Source organism: Vigna radiata, chromosome 2 (assembly GCF_000741045.1).
Source record: "Vigna radiata var. radiata cultivar VC1973A chromosome 2, Vradiata_ver6, whole genome shotgun sequence".
NCBI lineage: Eukaryota > Viridiplantae > Streptophyta > Magnoliopsida > Fabales > Fabaceae > Vigna > Vigna radiata.
Genome location: NC_028352.1, coordinates 23,357,100 through 23,372,436, shown reverse-complemented (window position 1 = coordinate 23,372,436; position 15,337 = coordinate 23,357,100). Strand labels below are relative to the sequence as shown.

Genomic DNA, 15,337 nt, shown 5'->3' with positions numbered 1-15,337 from the left:
TCTGATAAGAGTACTTTAAACAAGATGATAAACAGGAAATTTACATTTTACTCAAGAAAAAAAAATCTCTAATTATTGGTGAGAAAATAGCCTTTTGATCATACATTGTTTCATAGAGTATGGTTTCAGAAACAAACTTTGAATTGAATTGTTGAATTCCAATGCAACATTTGAATGACAATTTGGGGTCTTTCTGTGTTGAGGAAATAATGTTACAATATTACATTATAATGGAAATATAGGCTTTCTTTTATTGGAGAAATATGTTACATTTTAATGAGAATTTAAGGACCTTCAACCTCCAATTCATAATATGGAGACTCGTCCAATTCCTGAATTGTCCCATCTACACCGCAGACTTGTATTATAAATTTGAGAGTAGAAGTGTCTGAAGAAACTTTTAGGTCAGAAACATAGAAACAGCTTACTTGTGCTACTCCAAGGTACTCTTTTACATCCTCCAATGTTGTACCTGGATTGCCACCTGCTTGTTTTGATAATTTTACCAAGTAAACGTTGAACTTCAGAAATAGATAACTATTCTCATGTTTTAATTTCCAAGAAATCTTAACATCAAGGGTCTTTGAACCCAGAGGGTCTGATGTCCATTTTATGCAGCTGCCATCAACTAGCCAGGAAGAAGACAGAGGAAAATCTGACTTATAGTCCACACTCTTGATTGTGATGTGACCAAGAAGTGCAAAATATTCTGATGGAGAAGCCACAGTTCCATCATTGTCATTTGAATCTGATCTATAGCACACTGCATGAATTTCTCTTAAAGTGTATCCACTCATTGCAACTACACCTTCATTTATAACCCATCCAGAGGAAAATCCCTTGCGTTCACGAGTCATGATTACTTTGCTGAACTTGTCTGAAAAGTTATTCACTTCCCGGGATGCAAGAAGAATAGATGCTCTTCTGCCTTCGCCAGTGGAGGTGAACTCGAGCTTAAGTCCTAATGAAGAATTGCTATCCGATTTCACCTGCATTAGTCATTAACTTCATGTGTGAAAAAGAAGATTCATATGGGATAGTCCATACATACATATCATTTCAGTCAATTTGACTGAATGCACATTTAACCATTATCAAGATAACATACTCTAATTCTCCTTGCCTCAAATTCATATCCAGGTTCAGTTCACAAACGACAGTGATTTGCACTAAGAATTGAATCAAAACTGACGCATTGGTGGTTATTCCAGGTTATAAGTATGATGACATTCTTTAAAATAGATTAAAGTGCAGTTTATTCAGCAATAGTGATAAAGAAGTTATGGCTTACAGTATAGATAAAGTGGACAGGCAACTCGCTCAAAAGAAACCCTACTTGAAATATTTTGCTCTCAAAGTAAGTTTTCTCTTCAAGGGATCCTTTGAATGTAATGTTTCCCCCTCCACTATATGATGTTTCCTTCAAGCTGCAATTTGACGGCAAGTCAATAAATACATATAGCAGATATGTCAGAACTACAACTAAAATGTAGTGATTCAATAAGAAAATATTCTTACGATGAATTTTCTTTACAGACACTTTCACACACAAACTGTTAAGTTAAGCCACACACTGTTATAGAATATTTACTTTTAACTGATGTGATATGTGATAATGCACATTCTATTACAGCTCCCAGTTACAGGAGCATATTAAAATGTTAGATATGTACCATCACTTACTCTACAGAAACTTGAATAGAATTTGAAGGATCAAGAAGCTTAAGTTGTGGCTGCACGCAAATATTTGAGTTAGATTCCAATAGAGCTCTTCAACCAAGTATCATAAATTCAAAATGTTAAACTAAACTTTGTTTTCCAGTTAATATATCGATGTAATTCAAAATTAGTCCCTTATATTAGAAATGACAAAGTAAAAATTCAAAAAGGGGCATATAATCTTTCATTGGTCATCTAATCAACGATGTATACAGTTAATAGTTGAGCCAACAATAAGAATGATCACCCGACAGACTCATACCTGGAAACCTTGGCAAGAAATGTTGCACCAAGTTGTATCTGATACATTGTCACCATCAACTGAAATATGGTAACCACGTCCCTGTAAGTAACAAACACACTATACATTAAATTAGTCTTAGAATCAGTTTCACTGAAATTAAATTAAAAATAAATCCTGTGGTATAAAATGTGCAAAAATATCTTCAAAGTTTTATTCAGAATGTACGGGAAAAAGCACATTCCAAATGTACAAAGGAAAAAGAATGCTTCCTTAGACAAGAATTGCAGTTGTTAACCTGATCAAAATTAGTGTAGAATGGTAATGGTCCAGGAAATTTTCGCAGTACTCCCCATGACTTTTCCACCTGACCCCACCAACTGCAACAACAGAGCAGAGCAATAATACTGGTATCTGAGTAAGAAATTTAAGTTTGACTTGATCTCCATCATTAATGCAAAAAGAAAGTTTGACCGTGTAATTTGCGCCCCCCACCAAACCCCATTTGAAAATGCATGATATATTTTAGAATTTCTATGGCGATGGGAATTATAGGATCAAACGATGAAGTTTCCAAACAATGAACTTTCTTAAATATTTCTGCTTTCATGAATTTTGTCTACGTGACTTCAGCGAGGTAAAAAAAAATATTATCAGACAAGTGCCGATTTTGTAAAATAAGGTTGTCTCAGGGAATCAATGAACTAACAAACTTGTAACCGAAGTTACTAACAATTATAGTTTATGGTTGTTTCAAATGACAAAACATATTGTGAATCTTGAATTCTAAAATAACAAAACATAAAATTTTATATTTACTTTCTAAGAGTGATCAGGGAGAAATATAATGTAGAGAGTGTTACAAAATACCAAACTAGTCTTATGATAAATTTTAGCAAAGAAAATCAGGTAGATCATCCATATATATTATGTTATTAATCACAAAGAGAATAGAACAACTCAAGGAAGATTTTCTCTGAAATTAGTACATAATTTTTAAGCTTATCGGAATGAAATCAAAACCTTTGAAGTGCAAATTCTGGAGCAACCATAATTTATTTTCTTATTCTTCAAAAAGATCCTTCTTATAGATATTTAGAATTGTAGAGATGGATTGAATTTATCATTATTTTTTATTGGATCTCCAGCCTTTGTGGCATCCTCTGCTTCATGTTTTTTCTATATATACAATGTTGGCCACTTGTGCCACTAAATTCTTTTTTTCAAAATTACTGACTCAGCTGACCTTGTAAAACAAAAGTGCAATATTTTTTTGGGTATTGCAAAATAGGTACCTAAATTACCTATTCTGAGCAGTCTCAAAATCTGGTGCTTGCTTTGTCTCATAGACCCATCCAGGAGCAAATATTGCAGCAGAGACATCATTCTTTCTTAGTAAATCAAGAGCAACATCTACCTGAGATATCCATGAGAATAAAAAAAGGACCAGAAGCAAAATTGAAATGAATTACCAAGACAAGGGAAGTAACACAGATATCATATTCACTTTACCAATTACATATTTCACTTGTCCAAACTTATTTGGCAGCTCAATTTGTACAACTTTATGAAAAAAATTCAACAGCAACTGTTTTCATAAAATACAATGCAATATGAAAAGTAGTATGTAAACAAAAATAAGTCATCATGATTATCTTTTTAGTAAATAATATCTGTTGAAAGGAAATTTGCCTGCTTCACCAAGGGGGGGGTTCAGCATGTAGTAATAAGCTTCTCTGAAGGAAATTATTACTTTAGATTAAAGTGAATCTGCTATATATTCTGCAATAACCAAATGAAATCAAAGCATTCTGATGGTTGAAATGTCTACAATATTGTGCAAAACCATATTTAATCATAATTTTAATCCAAGTAATGAAATTGAATTTGAAGAACATGATGTATTCCATAGTCTGGCAGCCAAAATGAGAAGTGATTAAATCTGTTGAGATGAACAAGTTTTTGGTTGTTGTTGTTGTTTGCAATACTTTTTCTTTTCTTATTTGAAGATGGGCCTATTAAAAAGTGAAACACTGGAGAAAGACCTTGTACTATGCTTAAAGTGAAATAAAACATGCAGGTCACCTATGACATCCCATTAAATGTCAAATTAGCATGTTCAGCTCAGTTTCTGACATAAGTTCCACCCAGGACAACTAAAAATTTAATCCCTAACAAGTTCAAATTTGGGATAGCTGATTGCATGTCACAAACCACTTACATTCCACTGTCCACCACCATATGTGTTCCTTCCAAATACATCGATTCCCATGTACACATCGAACTTCCGCTCATTGGCAACAGCTGCAGACAGCCTTGGATAGTCTTCCTACATGGTACACATTAAAATTTAAACAAGGAAAATGACAATTGATCCGACATTAGTGTTGCACCAGCATGCCAGGGGAAGATAAACAATACCTTCCATGTATAGTTCACAAATATTCCATCACATATATCAAAGAATGGCTTATTATGTTCATTTAGTTGATCTTGCCAATTCAATTTACCCTCAACTGTAACACTGTCATACCTACAGAACCAAGAAAACACATCAAAGTAAGCTTTTGGCACAATCAACTGCGATAAAAAAGTTTCTGACTTATCTAATAATACTCACCATAGCACTAACGATCCAGGAACAGAAGAATGCATTGTTAGTGATAAATGGTCTACAAACTCTATCAAATTAGGAATTTGACCAGGATCCAAATTCACTTCCATATTTATCTGCATTTAAATGATACTAGTTTGAAAAATTGACAGGAATATGAGAAATACAAGGCTGTAAAGCTTGAGAAATATGTTACGTATCGGTTTGCCTTTTAGTATAAATAAGCATAGAACAACTAACTATGATTTACTTCTTAATGTCAATTCATTGAGAATATCAAGTAAATGTCTAAATATGTATTTGTTATGAGGCTACTTATAATACTCCCAATGTTACATTTCTCTTCTAAAAACTGTAGATGTTAGAAAATTGAGTCTTAAAAAAATCACAGGTGTTCAAGAAAAATCTCTACAATATTACTATCCACCATTATTTTCTTGGAGAATTATTCCTACATCATTCAGAGCAGTATTAACACGAAACATCATGCACATTCAGCTTAAGAGCCTGAACTAAATCATTCTAGTCTATTAAATTTAGACTGTACATGTATTTGGAGCATCCGATGCAGTGCAGGTCAACAATTCACTCATCACTCATAAAAGGAAGTGAGTAAATCAAATATCTATTTAATTAAATTATACAAAATTCAAATAGAGCCTTTGACATGAACATAAAACTAATAAGCACACAGTGATTAATGAATTACTTACTAGCCACCCATCAAAACCTAAATCAGCGGCAAGCTCTGCCAGACGTTCTGCATACATATGTGCAGTTTCCTTTGTTGAAAGCAATGTATTACAGGCAGTCCTTCCCTCATCCCATTCAGTAATGAAAGTCCCCAACACCTGAAATATTTAAGTAACAAGTACAACCAAAGAATAACCTATTTACTAATCAAAGCATATGAAATAATGTCAAAAAAACATCTCCAAGCAAGAAACAAACTAAAAATACCAAAAATCTGAGCTCCAATGAAAGAACCAGAAAAGAAGTTTAAAGTTATCAAACGATCGTCGATCACTTGAACATTTAAACTAAATCATCTATATAAGCAAATTAATGACCTTAAAAACTGATTGCTAGTAAAGCAAAAAGAAAATAGTTTTTCAAAACTTGAAAATCTATATGTGAGGCTATATTATCGATCAAACTTTTAGGTGACCACCGTTGGAAATCCCACGTTGAGTAGAAGCATAGGCGGGGTTTGCACTCATTTCACGAGCTAGTTGTTTTCAGGAATGAGTTAAATTTAAATTCAAAATTTAATATGGTATTAGAGCTTTCTAGTGATTTCTATAGACCTATTAGGTAACTCCATTTACGAACTCACTTTCTAATGTTATATCAGAACTTATCGTAGACACAGATATTAGACCTATCATCAGTTCACATAATGAAGAGTTAGACCCAAATCCAAATTCTAAGAGTTGCATCAAACTTAAAAACGTTATCAGTTTTGTTCATCGAAGGCAAAATTCTAAGATAGCATCAAAGCCTATACCGACTATCCATGACAGACCTATAAGGCCACGTGTTATGGGAGAGTATCATGAGTTGAGTTAAACACTATCTCAAATTCTAAAAAAGTATTAGAACCCATTCTAGTGATTAGTGATAGTGATAGCTTTGGAACTATATGGCTACTTGGGTCGTATAATGAGCTGAGGTAAGCTCAAAAGCAAATTCTAAGGCCACAGAAAGCTAAAAACGTAACACTTTTGTTCAAGCAAAGCAAGAAATCTGTTGAAGCAAGAACCTTAACGCCGTGGCGATGAGCAGTGTTAGTCCAGGAGGGAGGAGGAAGAGTAACGAGACTGTGTGAAAAGTAGACAAAAACATCGATCAAGTGCCAATGCCAAATGGCATAAGCATCGGGGTTAGTGCCACCTTGAATCCACTTGTCATCCAAGTAGCCCCCAGCCATGTCATGGCAGACAAGCAATCTTCGCCTCTGGGGCAACGAAGAAGAACCTCCATTGAGAATGGGAACCGAAGCCCTGTTGAAAGGGTAGTGAAAGGAGTCGAAATACGAGCGAGACTCCAACTCCTCAAGTGTTTTGATTGGGTAGGAAATGGGCACAGAGGGTTGCGTCGGTGGAGGCTCTGAAACGGAGGATTCTGACACTGTCTCTGATTTGGGATTGGACATGGCAACGAAATCGTATGATGTCTGAATCGCTGCAACAAAGGAACGTAGGATATGTCGAACGTTGATTAAGAATTGGCGGTTTATATAGACACCCAGAAGCCGAGGAATCATTACACGATCCAAACCAACGCTGATTAAGCTTAAGCATTGACCTTCACTTCACTTTTTTCTAGAAAAAAAAAAGCTTCTTTAACTCAAGCATTCGCTTTACGTTTATCTCTTTGATCGGAGAAAGAAAATATCGTTACTTTATTTTGCTAAAGTTACATTTCTTTCCAGCCAGTGCTTCAATTTGTTTCATTTCTCTCTCACAATTTCTTTTCTTTTTCTTTTTTGTTTGAGATTTATTCTCCCAAGCAATCTTTTATATTGCTGAAGTTTAACTAGAGATTAAGGGCCTCAAAAGAAAGTGAATTTTCTTCCTCCGCAACTGTACACATCTTTTTATTGATTAGTCAACAAAACATTTTGATCAAAATAATTTATAAAAAGTTTTAGAATATTTTGGTAAGGATAGCTGTATCACCAATGTATCGTGATTCAAAGATTTCAGCTAGTTACATTATGAATAAATTTACAGACATAAAAAATCCTTTTTCTTTTTGTAAAGAAAAGATCGTTCACGTGAACTCCAGTTCATCGTATAGCAAAAAGTTATATAATATCATGCAACGTGCGACTGCGAGTGTCTTTTGAAGATTTTGTTGAGTAAGATTAGATGAAAAAAGTGTCTTTTGAATTCCGAAATCTGATATCAAATGGGGAAGTTTAAAGCAAAATTAAGATGGTTAACATTCATTTTACGCACGTTAAAGAGAACATTAAGTGTAATTCAATACAGAAGTTTAATTTATTCAGCATGTGCAAAAGCAATTTCATGTTACGGAAGACGATGGTGCTGTCTATGGCCTAATCTTGGTGGGGCCACGACCGAGGTACTTCACTTTGATTATCATCAACGTGATTTAGACGGGGCAAAAAAGTTCAATGGGTAGAGAGATATCTATGATGTTACTTTGAAGCTTTTGTCATTCAGTTGCTTTCACCCTTGCATTTGAAAACTTGCCTCTCAGCTTCATCTCTTTAGTGCTTTGTATTCTTGCTTCAAAGGATTTCCGAAGATAAAAAAAGTTCATTCTATTAGTGAAGAACCCTAGTCTAAGAGGCTAGACGTATTTCTTTATAAGTTGGCAAAGAAAAACGAGGAAAAAAATTATTTTAACTTTCTTACAAATTAAAATTAACTTGCAACCAAATTAAAATAAAAAGATAAGAGAAATCATATAAAAAAGACTTTTCTAAATTAGTTAGAAAAGAAACTACTTCTATTTTTTTTCTTCAAAAAGATGTTCATGGTAAAATTCGTTCAAACAAGCTCCAAGTTTAATTCTAGCATTTTCATGGACATAATAGAACTACCTCTGGGCTAAAACAAAATGGACTTAATACATCAACATTCACTAAAAGAGGACACGGCAAGATTCTTTAACATATGACCCAGTTTTTAATCTTACAAACACCTAAATCATTATTCTACTCTGAAGCTCTGGCAAAATTATCAGACTAATCAAAAAATCACATGACCAGAGTATGTAAATACAAAAGACTAATTAAGGCAAACGATTATGTATAATATTAATCTTCATGCTTTTCACAACCTTGCCACAAATCTCCGCACTGTCACCACTTTCCATGTATGATAATCTGTAAATGCATTTCAGTTCACTGTTGAAGGCTTCATGGCTCAACCAAAGTCTTCTGAGCTCTTCAAACTCCATTTCTAGTGAAAGATGTATTTGTCTTCAGATTTTTCAAAGAATGCCAACAGAACCACATGGCAAAGATGTCGTAATTTACTAGTCAAAATCGTGGTGATTGGAACTGTCATTCTGTACTGAATGAAGACCTTTACAACACGTACCATGATATCCAGAACAGCACACAGCCAGGCATGCACACTTTGCTTTCAAAGTAACTCCTCAGTGCCTGTCAACTTGGCATATTCATTCTCGTCTATGGTCCCTTTCTTCAATTTCTTCAACAAGCGGTATTCTTGCATCAACTCCTCCTCGTCTTCTATTGTCTGCTGAGCACGTCTCTGTCGAGCTGTTTTCTTCCGCATGACAGCATCTGGGGTTTTCTTTGGTTTTTGAGGTTTTGGTTCTTTCTCTTTGGCTTCTTTCTTTGCTTGTAGGTTCTTCTTTCTTTGTTTCTCCCGTGATTTATCCCTATATTATTCAAGTTAAGCCATCAGGATTGGTTTCAAAAGGAGAAAGGGAAAGTAAATTGAGGACCATAGAAAGTCAATATGAATCCAAGACCTACATATTAAAGTAAACAATAAATCTTACAAGACAATTAATTTACAGCATTCTATCATCATAAAAGGGGAATTGGATAATCCCTTAGTATACATGAACATGAAAATAAGTAAACAAAAAAATGGCGTCTAGATCCCTCTCGTCTTCAAAAGTAGATTATAATGAGTTTTCAATTCCCACTAATAATTCAAATAAAAATTAGGAAAAAGCTTAAAGAACAACAAAGCTCAGGCTCAATTTGAATTACATAATAAAAGATTAAATTATAATTATACAACGAAGTTCATTATAACATGATTTTATAAAACATGTGATTATCTATCTTAACAAAACTAATGAAATTTTATACTGTTCCAACTCCAGTCTTCCACATTGGAAAGCTTCAAACAATATAAACCACATTAAGGTACTCATTCAATTACCACAACATAAAAGTATTACAATAAAGTAAGATCTATATAATGGTTTCATTCCCTGCGATAGCTTTGGTACAATCATTTCTTCTTATTAGATGTACAACCATTCATAAGTTTAACCCATCAACTTGATCTTTTCGGGAAAAAGGTTCTTGGCACGGTATTAAAGACTCTTGTCCAAGAGTCCGGGAACTAGAGTTTGACACATGCTATCTCCATTCTTCAAAATAAAAATGATAAATTTCAGCACAAGGTCAGGCAACCTGGACCTTTGCTTGAAGCCCAAAAGGCTTATGTGGCATGTTAGACATGGTTAAGCCGTTCAGAAGTTTTCACCTATCAGTTGACGCTTTTTTGGGGATAAATGATTCTTCACAATGCTTTTATCTAAGAACCTGAAAAGTTATGCCATGAATTATGAAAATATTTTTACCTGTACTTAATGTCCTCGAAATTGATATCTTCAACTGGTTCAAATCCGTCAGTGGAAAGTGAGTGATGTTTTACCTCTGGCATTGAAGGAAGTTGTAATAAGCCATATCCCATGGCCAATTTGCCAATTTCAAGTTCTTTCCACCTGTAAGAGTGAGAATAGCTAGTTTGATAAAGATCATGTTTCACCATGAAGTGAAAGCAACATTATAAATTAGTGTTACTCACCTAAAAATATAAGAGCAGTGATGCTCTTTATAAGCACGGATGTAAGAGACAAAAGCCTTAATTCCTTTCTCCATGATATCACGATCTTTTTTTGCAGCAGAACGAATCTGAAGAAAGTTTAATTAATAGTGTTTTATTGGAAAATGTTATTTATTTATTTTTTACATGTATAATTTGCAATTTGATAAATATAGGACTGGTAACCATGTTTACCAAAACAACCAATCAAAAGAAAATTTTTACAAGTGAATGGGGAAAATCAGCATCAGCCTAGGTAGCATTCAGTATGCTGTTGTACAAGGGGATTTTATTTCCACTAATTATCTTTGTTAACTCTATTACAAGTTAGAAGAAATCATTAATCACTAGCCATTGTTATGTTGATACAAATATTATAGCAAAACAAAAAAATTAAGATTGTAAAAGCTAAAGAGCAAACCTGAGGAACAACATCCAATGCACCATCAGAACATATTCTCTCATGGAGAGGGATTCTTCTTATACGCAAGAATTCTACATAAGATTCCTCCTACACATTTGTATAAAATATAGATTCCATTACAACGAAATGAATAATTTTGAAGAATCCTGTATGGGTTATCAAAAACATTACAACATGAATATACTTGTGACCAAACCTTTGGTAATAAGAAGACAACAGCATGACCCTGTTTTCCCAGCCGAGCAGTTCGACCAACTCTATGTACAAAAACATTTGGATCTTGAGGGGGATCATACTGCACAAGAAAACATTTCGACCAGTGTATGGTTTACTTAAGCAACAAAGAGAAAGGCAGAACTAAAGAAGATGAAATGAAACACGTCAGTCAATAGACAGTATCATCCACAAGGTCACAGACACGTATAGCTACCTGCACTATACAATCAACGCCTGGTATGTCTAGTCCTCGCGCAGCAACATCCGTACATAGCAGAATTCCATTTGACAGGGATGTAAATGTAGCTAGTGCTTTCTCCCTTGAAGACTACATAGCAAAAAAAAATCAAGTAATAAACACTAAAACATTGAATACATAATGGGAAATAAGAAAAACAATGCCGACTTATATAATATTATGTTTCAATATTGAAAAATGATAACACCTAAAACCATACCTGCTTCATCTTTCCATGTAGGGGAATCAAGGAGGAACCTTTCAAAACAGAAAGACAAGGAAGGACAGTTCCCCAATAATCAACGCAAGCACAAGTCATGAAATATCTGCATCAGAGTCAGAATGATGTTGATTACGATGAAATACTCTTCTACTGCAAAAATCACATCATTAATTACCAAGCGTATCTCACATTATAATTTTTCTTGAGCGGTTTTTAATAAGAATATCTATTAGCTGTGATGGCTTCTTATCTTCCTCGCATTCCAAGTACTGCATACTCAAAAGGATGAGAGGATGAATATAACCAAAGGATAAACATAAACTTGTTATGAATCTAATAACAAGAAATTTATTACAGGGATTCAAGTAATAATGTAAGAGAGAACCACTACTAAATTACAAACAACATTCAAATGACTCCGCTAGTAAGGTGAGAAAACGAAATCATTGGATAGTAAAGTTACATCGAATCAACAGCACTAGTGAACACCCCACAAGCTTTACCTCAATGTGAAGTCCTGAAGGTGTTTTTGAAGATTCTGGCAGTTTTGAAGACACGAGATCATTTTCTGATTTAGTTTCTGCTCGAACTTCAACCCTCACAGGGTTTCTCAGTCCTGCCTTAGAAAGCTCTTCAATAGCCTCAGTTTGAGTAGCAGAAAATAGACCAGTTCTACGAAGCTTAGGCAATTGAGATATAATAGAAGTTATCTGCTTCTGGAATCCCATATCTAGGAGTCTATCAGCCTCATCCAAAATCAAAATCTGCGAGCATAGTCACAATAATGTTATTTACGGGGACATAAAATCAAATATTCTATTCAGTCAATTTTTCAAACTTCAGCTAGATTATGACTCTAAAGCATGAAGTAAGTAATCAGTGGTCCCTGCCAATGCATACATAAAACATCAGAACGAATCAATTAAATATTATTTTGTCAGCACGACCAAAAAAACCTTGAACATTTTTTTACAGTGAAACATTGTATCCTATCCTATGATATAAACAAATATCCATGAAAATTAAGAGTGAAACACATACCTCGAAGTTTTTAAAATCCAAGACATCCATCCGATTCATTATGTCATATAACCGCCCAGGCGTGCCGATCAATATGTTTGCTCCTTTCTCCTCTATTTTCTTTATGTCTGCTTTTACTTCCGCTCCACCAACGAGGAGCATGGACTTAACATTCTCCAATGTCGAAATGAATGGTTGTGCCACATTATATATTTGGGTTGAAAGCTCCCTTGTAGGAGATATAATAATCCCTAGCACCTACACAAATGTGCACATAATAATGATGATTTAATTATTTGTTGCCATTAACCCAATCATAGTGGCCCAACAAAATAAACTGAAACCAAGAGGTCCCCAATTTCGGCCACAACATCAAGGTTTCTAGAGCCTTGAGTGTGCAACCGCAGTGACCACATTTGTCTGCAATTTCTCAAAACATCAATGATAGCGATAAAACCACTAATGCAACCCCAGTTTAAAAGCTTGATTGGAACTAAAACACCAGTCACTAAAATCCAGTACACTCTATTTAACATTTTCTACAACAATTACTCCACGACAATGAAAACCAAATAAACTAGTATTCAGGTATGCACATATTGTCAAGTAATAATAGGACACAGTGGACATTGCTCAAAGAAATAAGAGTATATGGGAACCTGGTGAGGCTTGGGGTGAGAGCATGACCGGCGCAGAATCTCAACGAGAGGGACGACAAAGGCTAGGGTTTTTCCGGAACCGGTGGCGGCGTCAACGGCAACGTCTTTGAAGCTGCAGAGCAAAGGAATGGTGGCGGCTTGGACCGGCGTGCAGAAGTCGAAGCCAGATTGTGATAGGGCTTGCAGAACGGGGTCGGAAAGTGGCGGATTCAGGTCGGAAAAACGCGTGCTCGTCAACGCCTTGTTCGGGAAGTCGGAATCCATGGCTGCGCCGTGCAGTGTGTGTTCGTTACCTTTGTTCAATTTCCTTCCTTTATTCTTGTCTAGGGTGATTTCAGGGATTTATCAAAATTAAAGTAGAAAATATTTTTGTTTTATTTTTAAATTTTATCTTATATTTATCATGGTAATTATGATTACAATAATTATGAAGAATTAAGTTTTTTTTTCTCATTTATATTCCCAGTATTTTGTTGCTTATATATCAGAGATGAAAACGGTTTCTTAATTATTATTTTTCAAATTCTTCTCTATCTTATAGTTTATATTCCATTTAAAACATGTTGAGAAAGTATTCTTTGATTTTAGAACATTTGAAGAGTTTTCCCTTGTAAAGAAAGGAGAGAGTTTTAGAATTATTTTTAATTTATCGTTTTATCATTGTCTTTAAATTAAATTTCAATTTTTAAAAATAATTATTAATAATTTTAAATAATCTTATATTACATTCTTATACGATAGTTACACTGCATCAAAAGTGTATTTTTAAATTCATGTGTACTAATTGATATTTGTAGATATTTTTTAAAAAATATATTTTTATAAGTTTTTAAGTGAAGTTTAAATTAAAATACAAAAAAAAAGATAAATAATATTTAAAACTTAAATAGTATAAGTAAATGACCATTCTAACAAAATTAAAACATAAATTTAAATTAATAATACCTAAATTATATATTCAAATATATTTAATTTAAAAAATAACTTTTTTAATTATACTTTAAGAATTATATTTATTCTCTTGTATCTTGGTACTGATTATTTAATTTTTTAAACAAAATAAGATATAAATAATATCATCTGACTGTCGGATAATAAAATTAAAATATAATACTAAAACAAATTATTAACATCATCATTAATTATTTTTTCTAGTATTGTATTAAGTTATTTTTTTCATTTTCAATTTTGAAGGACATTAAAAAGGAAAAATTAATTCATTCGTTATAATCAATCATTTAAATTAATATAAAAATGTAATTGGAAGTGTTCACTTAATTATCTTTTATTGGAGTTCATAGTCAATCTTAAACACATATCAATACCTCTACAAATGTTTGAGCGTAATCTAGTATGATGTAGAGTAAGGAATCAATCAGTACTAAAGGAATATTCATAAATAATTATTGAGATATGAATGACTATAAAATCTCTTCCAATCATTTACAAGATTGGATAGTGTAATCTATTAACCTTTCACAGAACTAAAATGTCAAATTCTTTATTTTGAATTAGGTACTCTCGGTTTTTTTAAGTTATATTCAAGTTGCAACCTATAATTTGATGGTTCACTTTTCTTTAATGATGATATGTAAAATCTCTCATCCAAGCATTTTTTTTTTCTTTCATCAACACTTTAGCCTACATTTTTCTTTTACCTTTCACGTTTGTTTCATATTTTCTTACCAAGTTCTTAAAAAAAATCTCATTTTCAATTTCAAAACCAAATTCATCACTATACATGTAAAGGAGAAAATAATTTAACAAATCAATTTTATACTTGGGGTCTAGCTAACTACCTAGAGGCATTACTACATTGATTAGTATTTTTCGAACTTTAAACCATCAAAGCTAACTTAATTTGACATACATTTAAAAAGAAAATGTTGGAAGTTGGACAAAAAATATCGAAAGTAAGTGTCACATCATAAAATATTTACAACTTTTGGTAAATTTTATTTGTCACTTGCCGTTCATGTATGCTAGACTACAAAACTTTATATTGACTTTCTTGTTATGATAAACCATCAAATAAATCTTTGTATTGTAGGACTACTTAAAGCATTAAAAATGTAGAATTCAACATAGTTGTGCAATCAATAACTAATTTTTGTCTAGAATATTCAATTTAGTACATATCTTTATAAATTTATTTTCTCTATTAGGTGTGTTTGTCCAAAAATTAACATTTTCTCTAACTTTTTCAATAACATTAGCAATTATTGACAAACCATCATTTACGGTCAAATTCAACATATGTGCATAAAATCTCATGTGAAACAATTGGTTGCATGAGATAAGACGCCTAGTTGAAATCTTATTTAAAATGCGATCAATCATAACATCACTTATAGTGTAATTATCAACCTTTAAATTAAAAACTTTTTTATTTAAATTTATATCCATTAAACAT

At 33.2% G+C, this 15,337-nt stretch overlaps 2 protein-coding genes across 2 annotated transcripts; both read right to left on the bottom strand.

Annotated features, from left to right (window-relative positions):
- Window positions 1-231: 231 nt before the first annotated feature.
- LOC106777164 (cytosolic endo-beta-N-acetylglucosaminidase 1) lies at window positions 232-7,088 on the bottom strand. Its single transcript, XM_014664701.2, has 11 exons — window positions 6,337-7,088; window positions 5,288-5,425; window positions 4,581-4,690; window positions 4,382-4,493; window positions 4,182-4,289; window positions 3,265-3,377; window positions 2,259-2,340; window positions 1,982-2,062; window positions 1,684-1,733; window positions 1,292-1,427; window positions 232-989 (listed from the first exon to the last, which is right to left on the bottom strand). The coding sequence occupies exons 1-11, from the start codon at window positions 6,838-6,840 to the stop codon at window positions 285-287; spliced, it is 2,139 nt and encodes a 712-aa protein (XP_014520187.1). The 5' UTR covers window positions 6,841-7,088; the 3' UTR covers window positions 232-284.
- Window positions 7,089-8,090: 1,002 nt separating this feature from the next.
- LOC106777121 (DEAD-box ATP-dependent RNA helicase 18) lies at window positions 8,091-13,249 on the bottom strand. The gene is made up of 11 exons (XM_014664651.2): window positions 12,925-13,249; window positions 12,287-12,523; window positions 11,749-12,009; window positions 11,435-11,514; window positions 11,243-11,348; window positions 10,999-11,112; window positions 10,765-10,863; window positions 10,566-10,655; window positions 10,127-10,233; window positions 9,900-10,043; window positions 8,091-8,957 (listed from the first exon to the last, which is right to left on the bottom strand). Exons 1-11 carry the CDS (start codon window positions 13,186-13,188, stop codon window positions 8,696-8,698), a joined length of 1,764 nt encoding a protein of 587 aa, XP_014520137.1. The 5' UTR covers window positions 13,189-13,249; the 3' UTR covers window positions 8,091-8,695.
- Window positions 13,250-15,337: the final 2,088 nt, after the last annotated feature.

Bases quoted from the DNA above. Each gene is read 5' to 3' on its own strand.
- LOC106777121 (XM_014664651.2), bottom strand. From the start codon at position 13,188: ATGGATTCCGACTTCCCGAACAAGGCGTTGACGAGCACGCGTTTTTCC. The intron at 11,113-11,242 runs GTATGGTTTTAG...TTTGCTATGTAG, and splicing joins TACATGGAAAGATGAAGCAG to TCTTCAAGGGAGAAAGCACT. The intron at 8,958-9,899 runs GTAAAAATATTT...TGAATAATATAG, and splicing joins TTCGAGGACATTAAGTACAG to GGATAAATCACGGGAGAAAC.
- LOC106777164 (XM_014664701.2), bottom strand. From the start codon at position 6,840: ATGATTCCTCGGCTTCTGGGTGTCTATATAAACCGCCAATTCTTAATC. The intron at 5,426-6,336 runs GTTCTTGCTTCA...TAAATATTTCAG, and splicing joins CTCATCGCCACGGCGTTAAG to GTGTTGGGGACTTTCATTAC. The intron at 3,378-4,181 runs GTAAGTGGTTTG...TGGATATCTCAG, and splicing joins ATGGTGGTGGACAGTGGAAT to GTAGATGTTGCTCTTGATTT.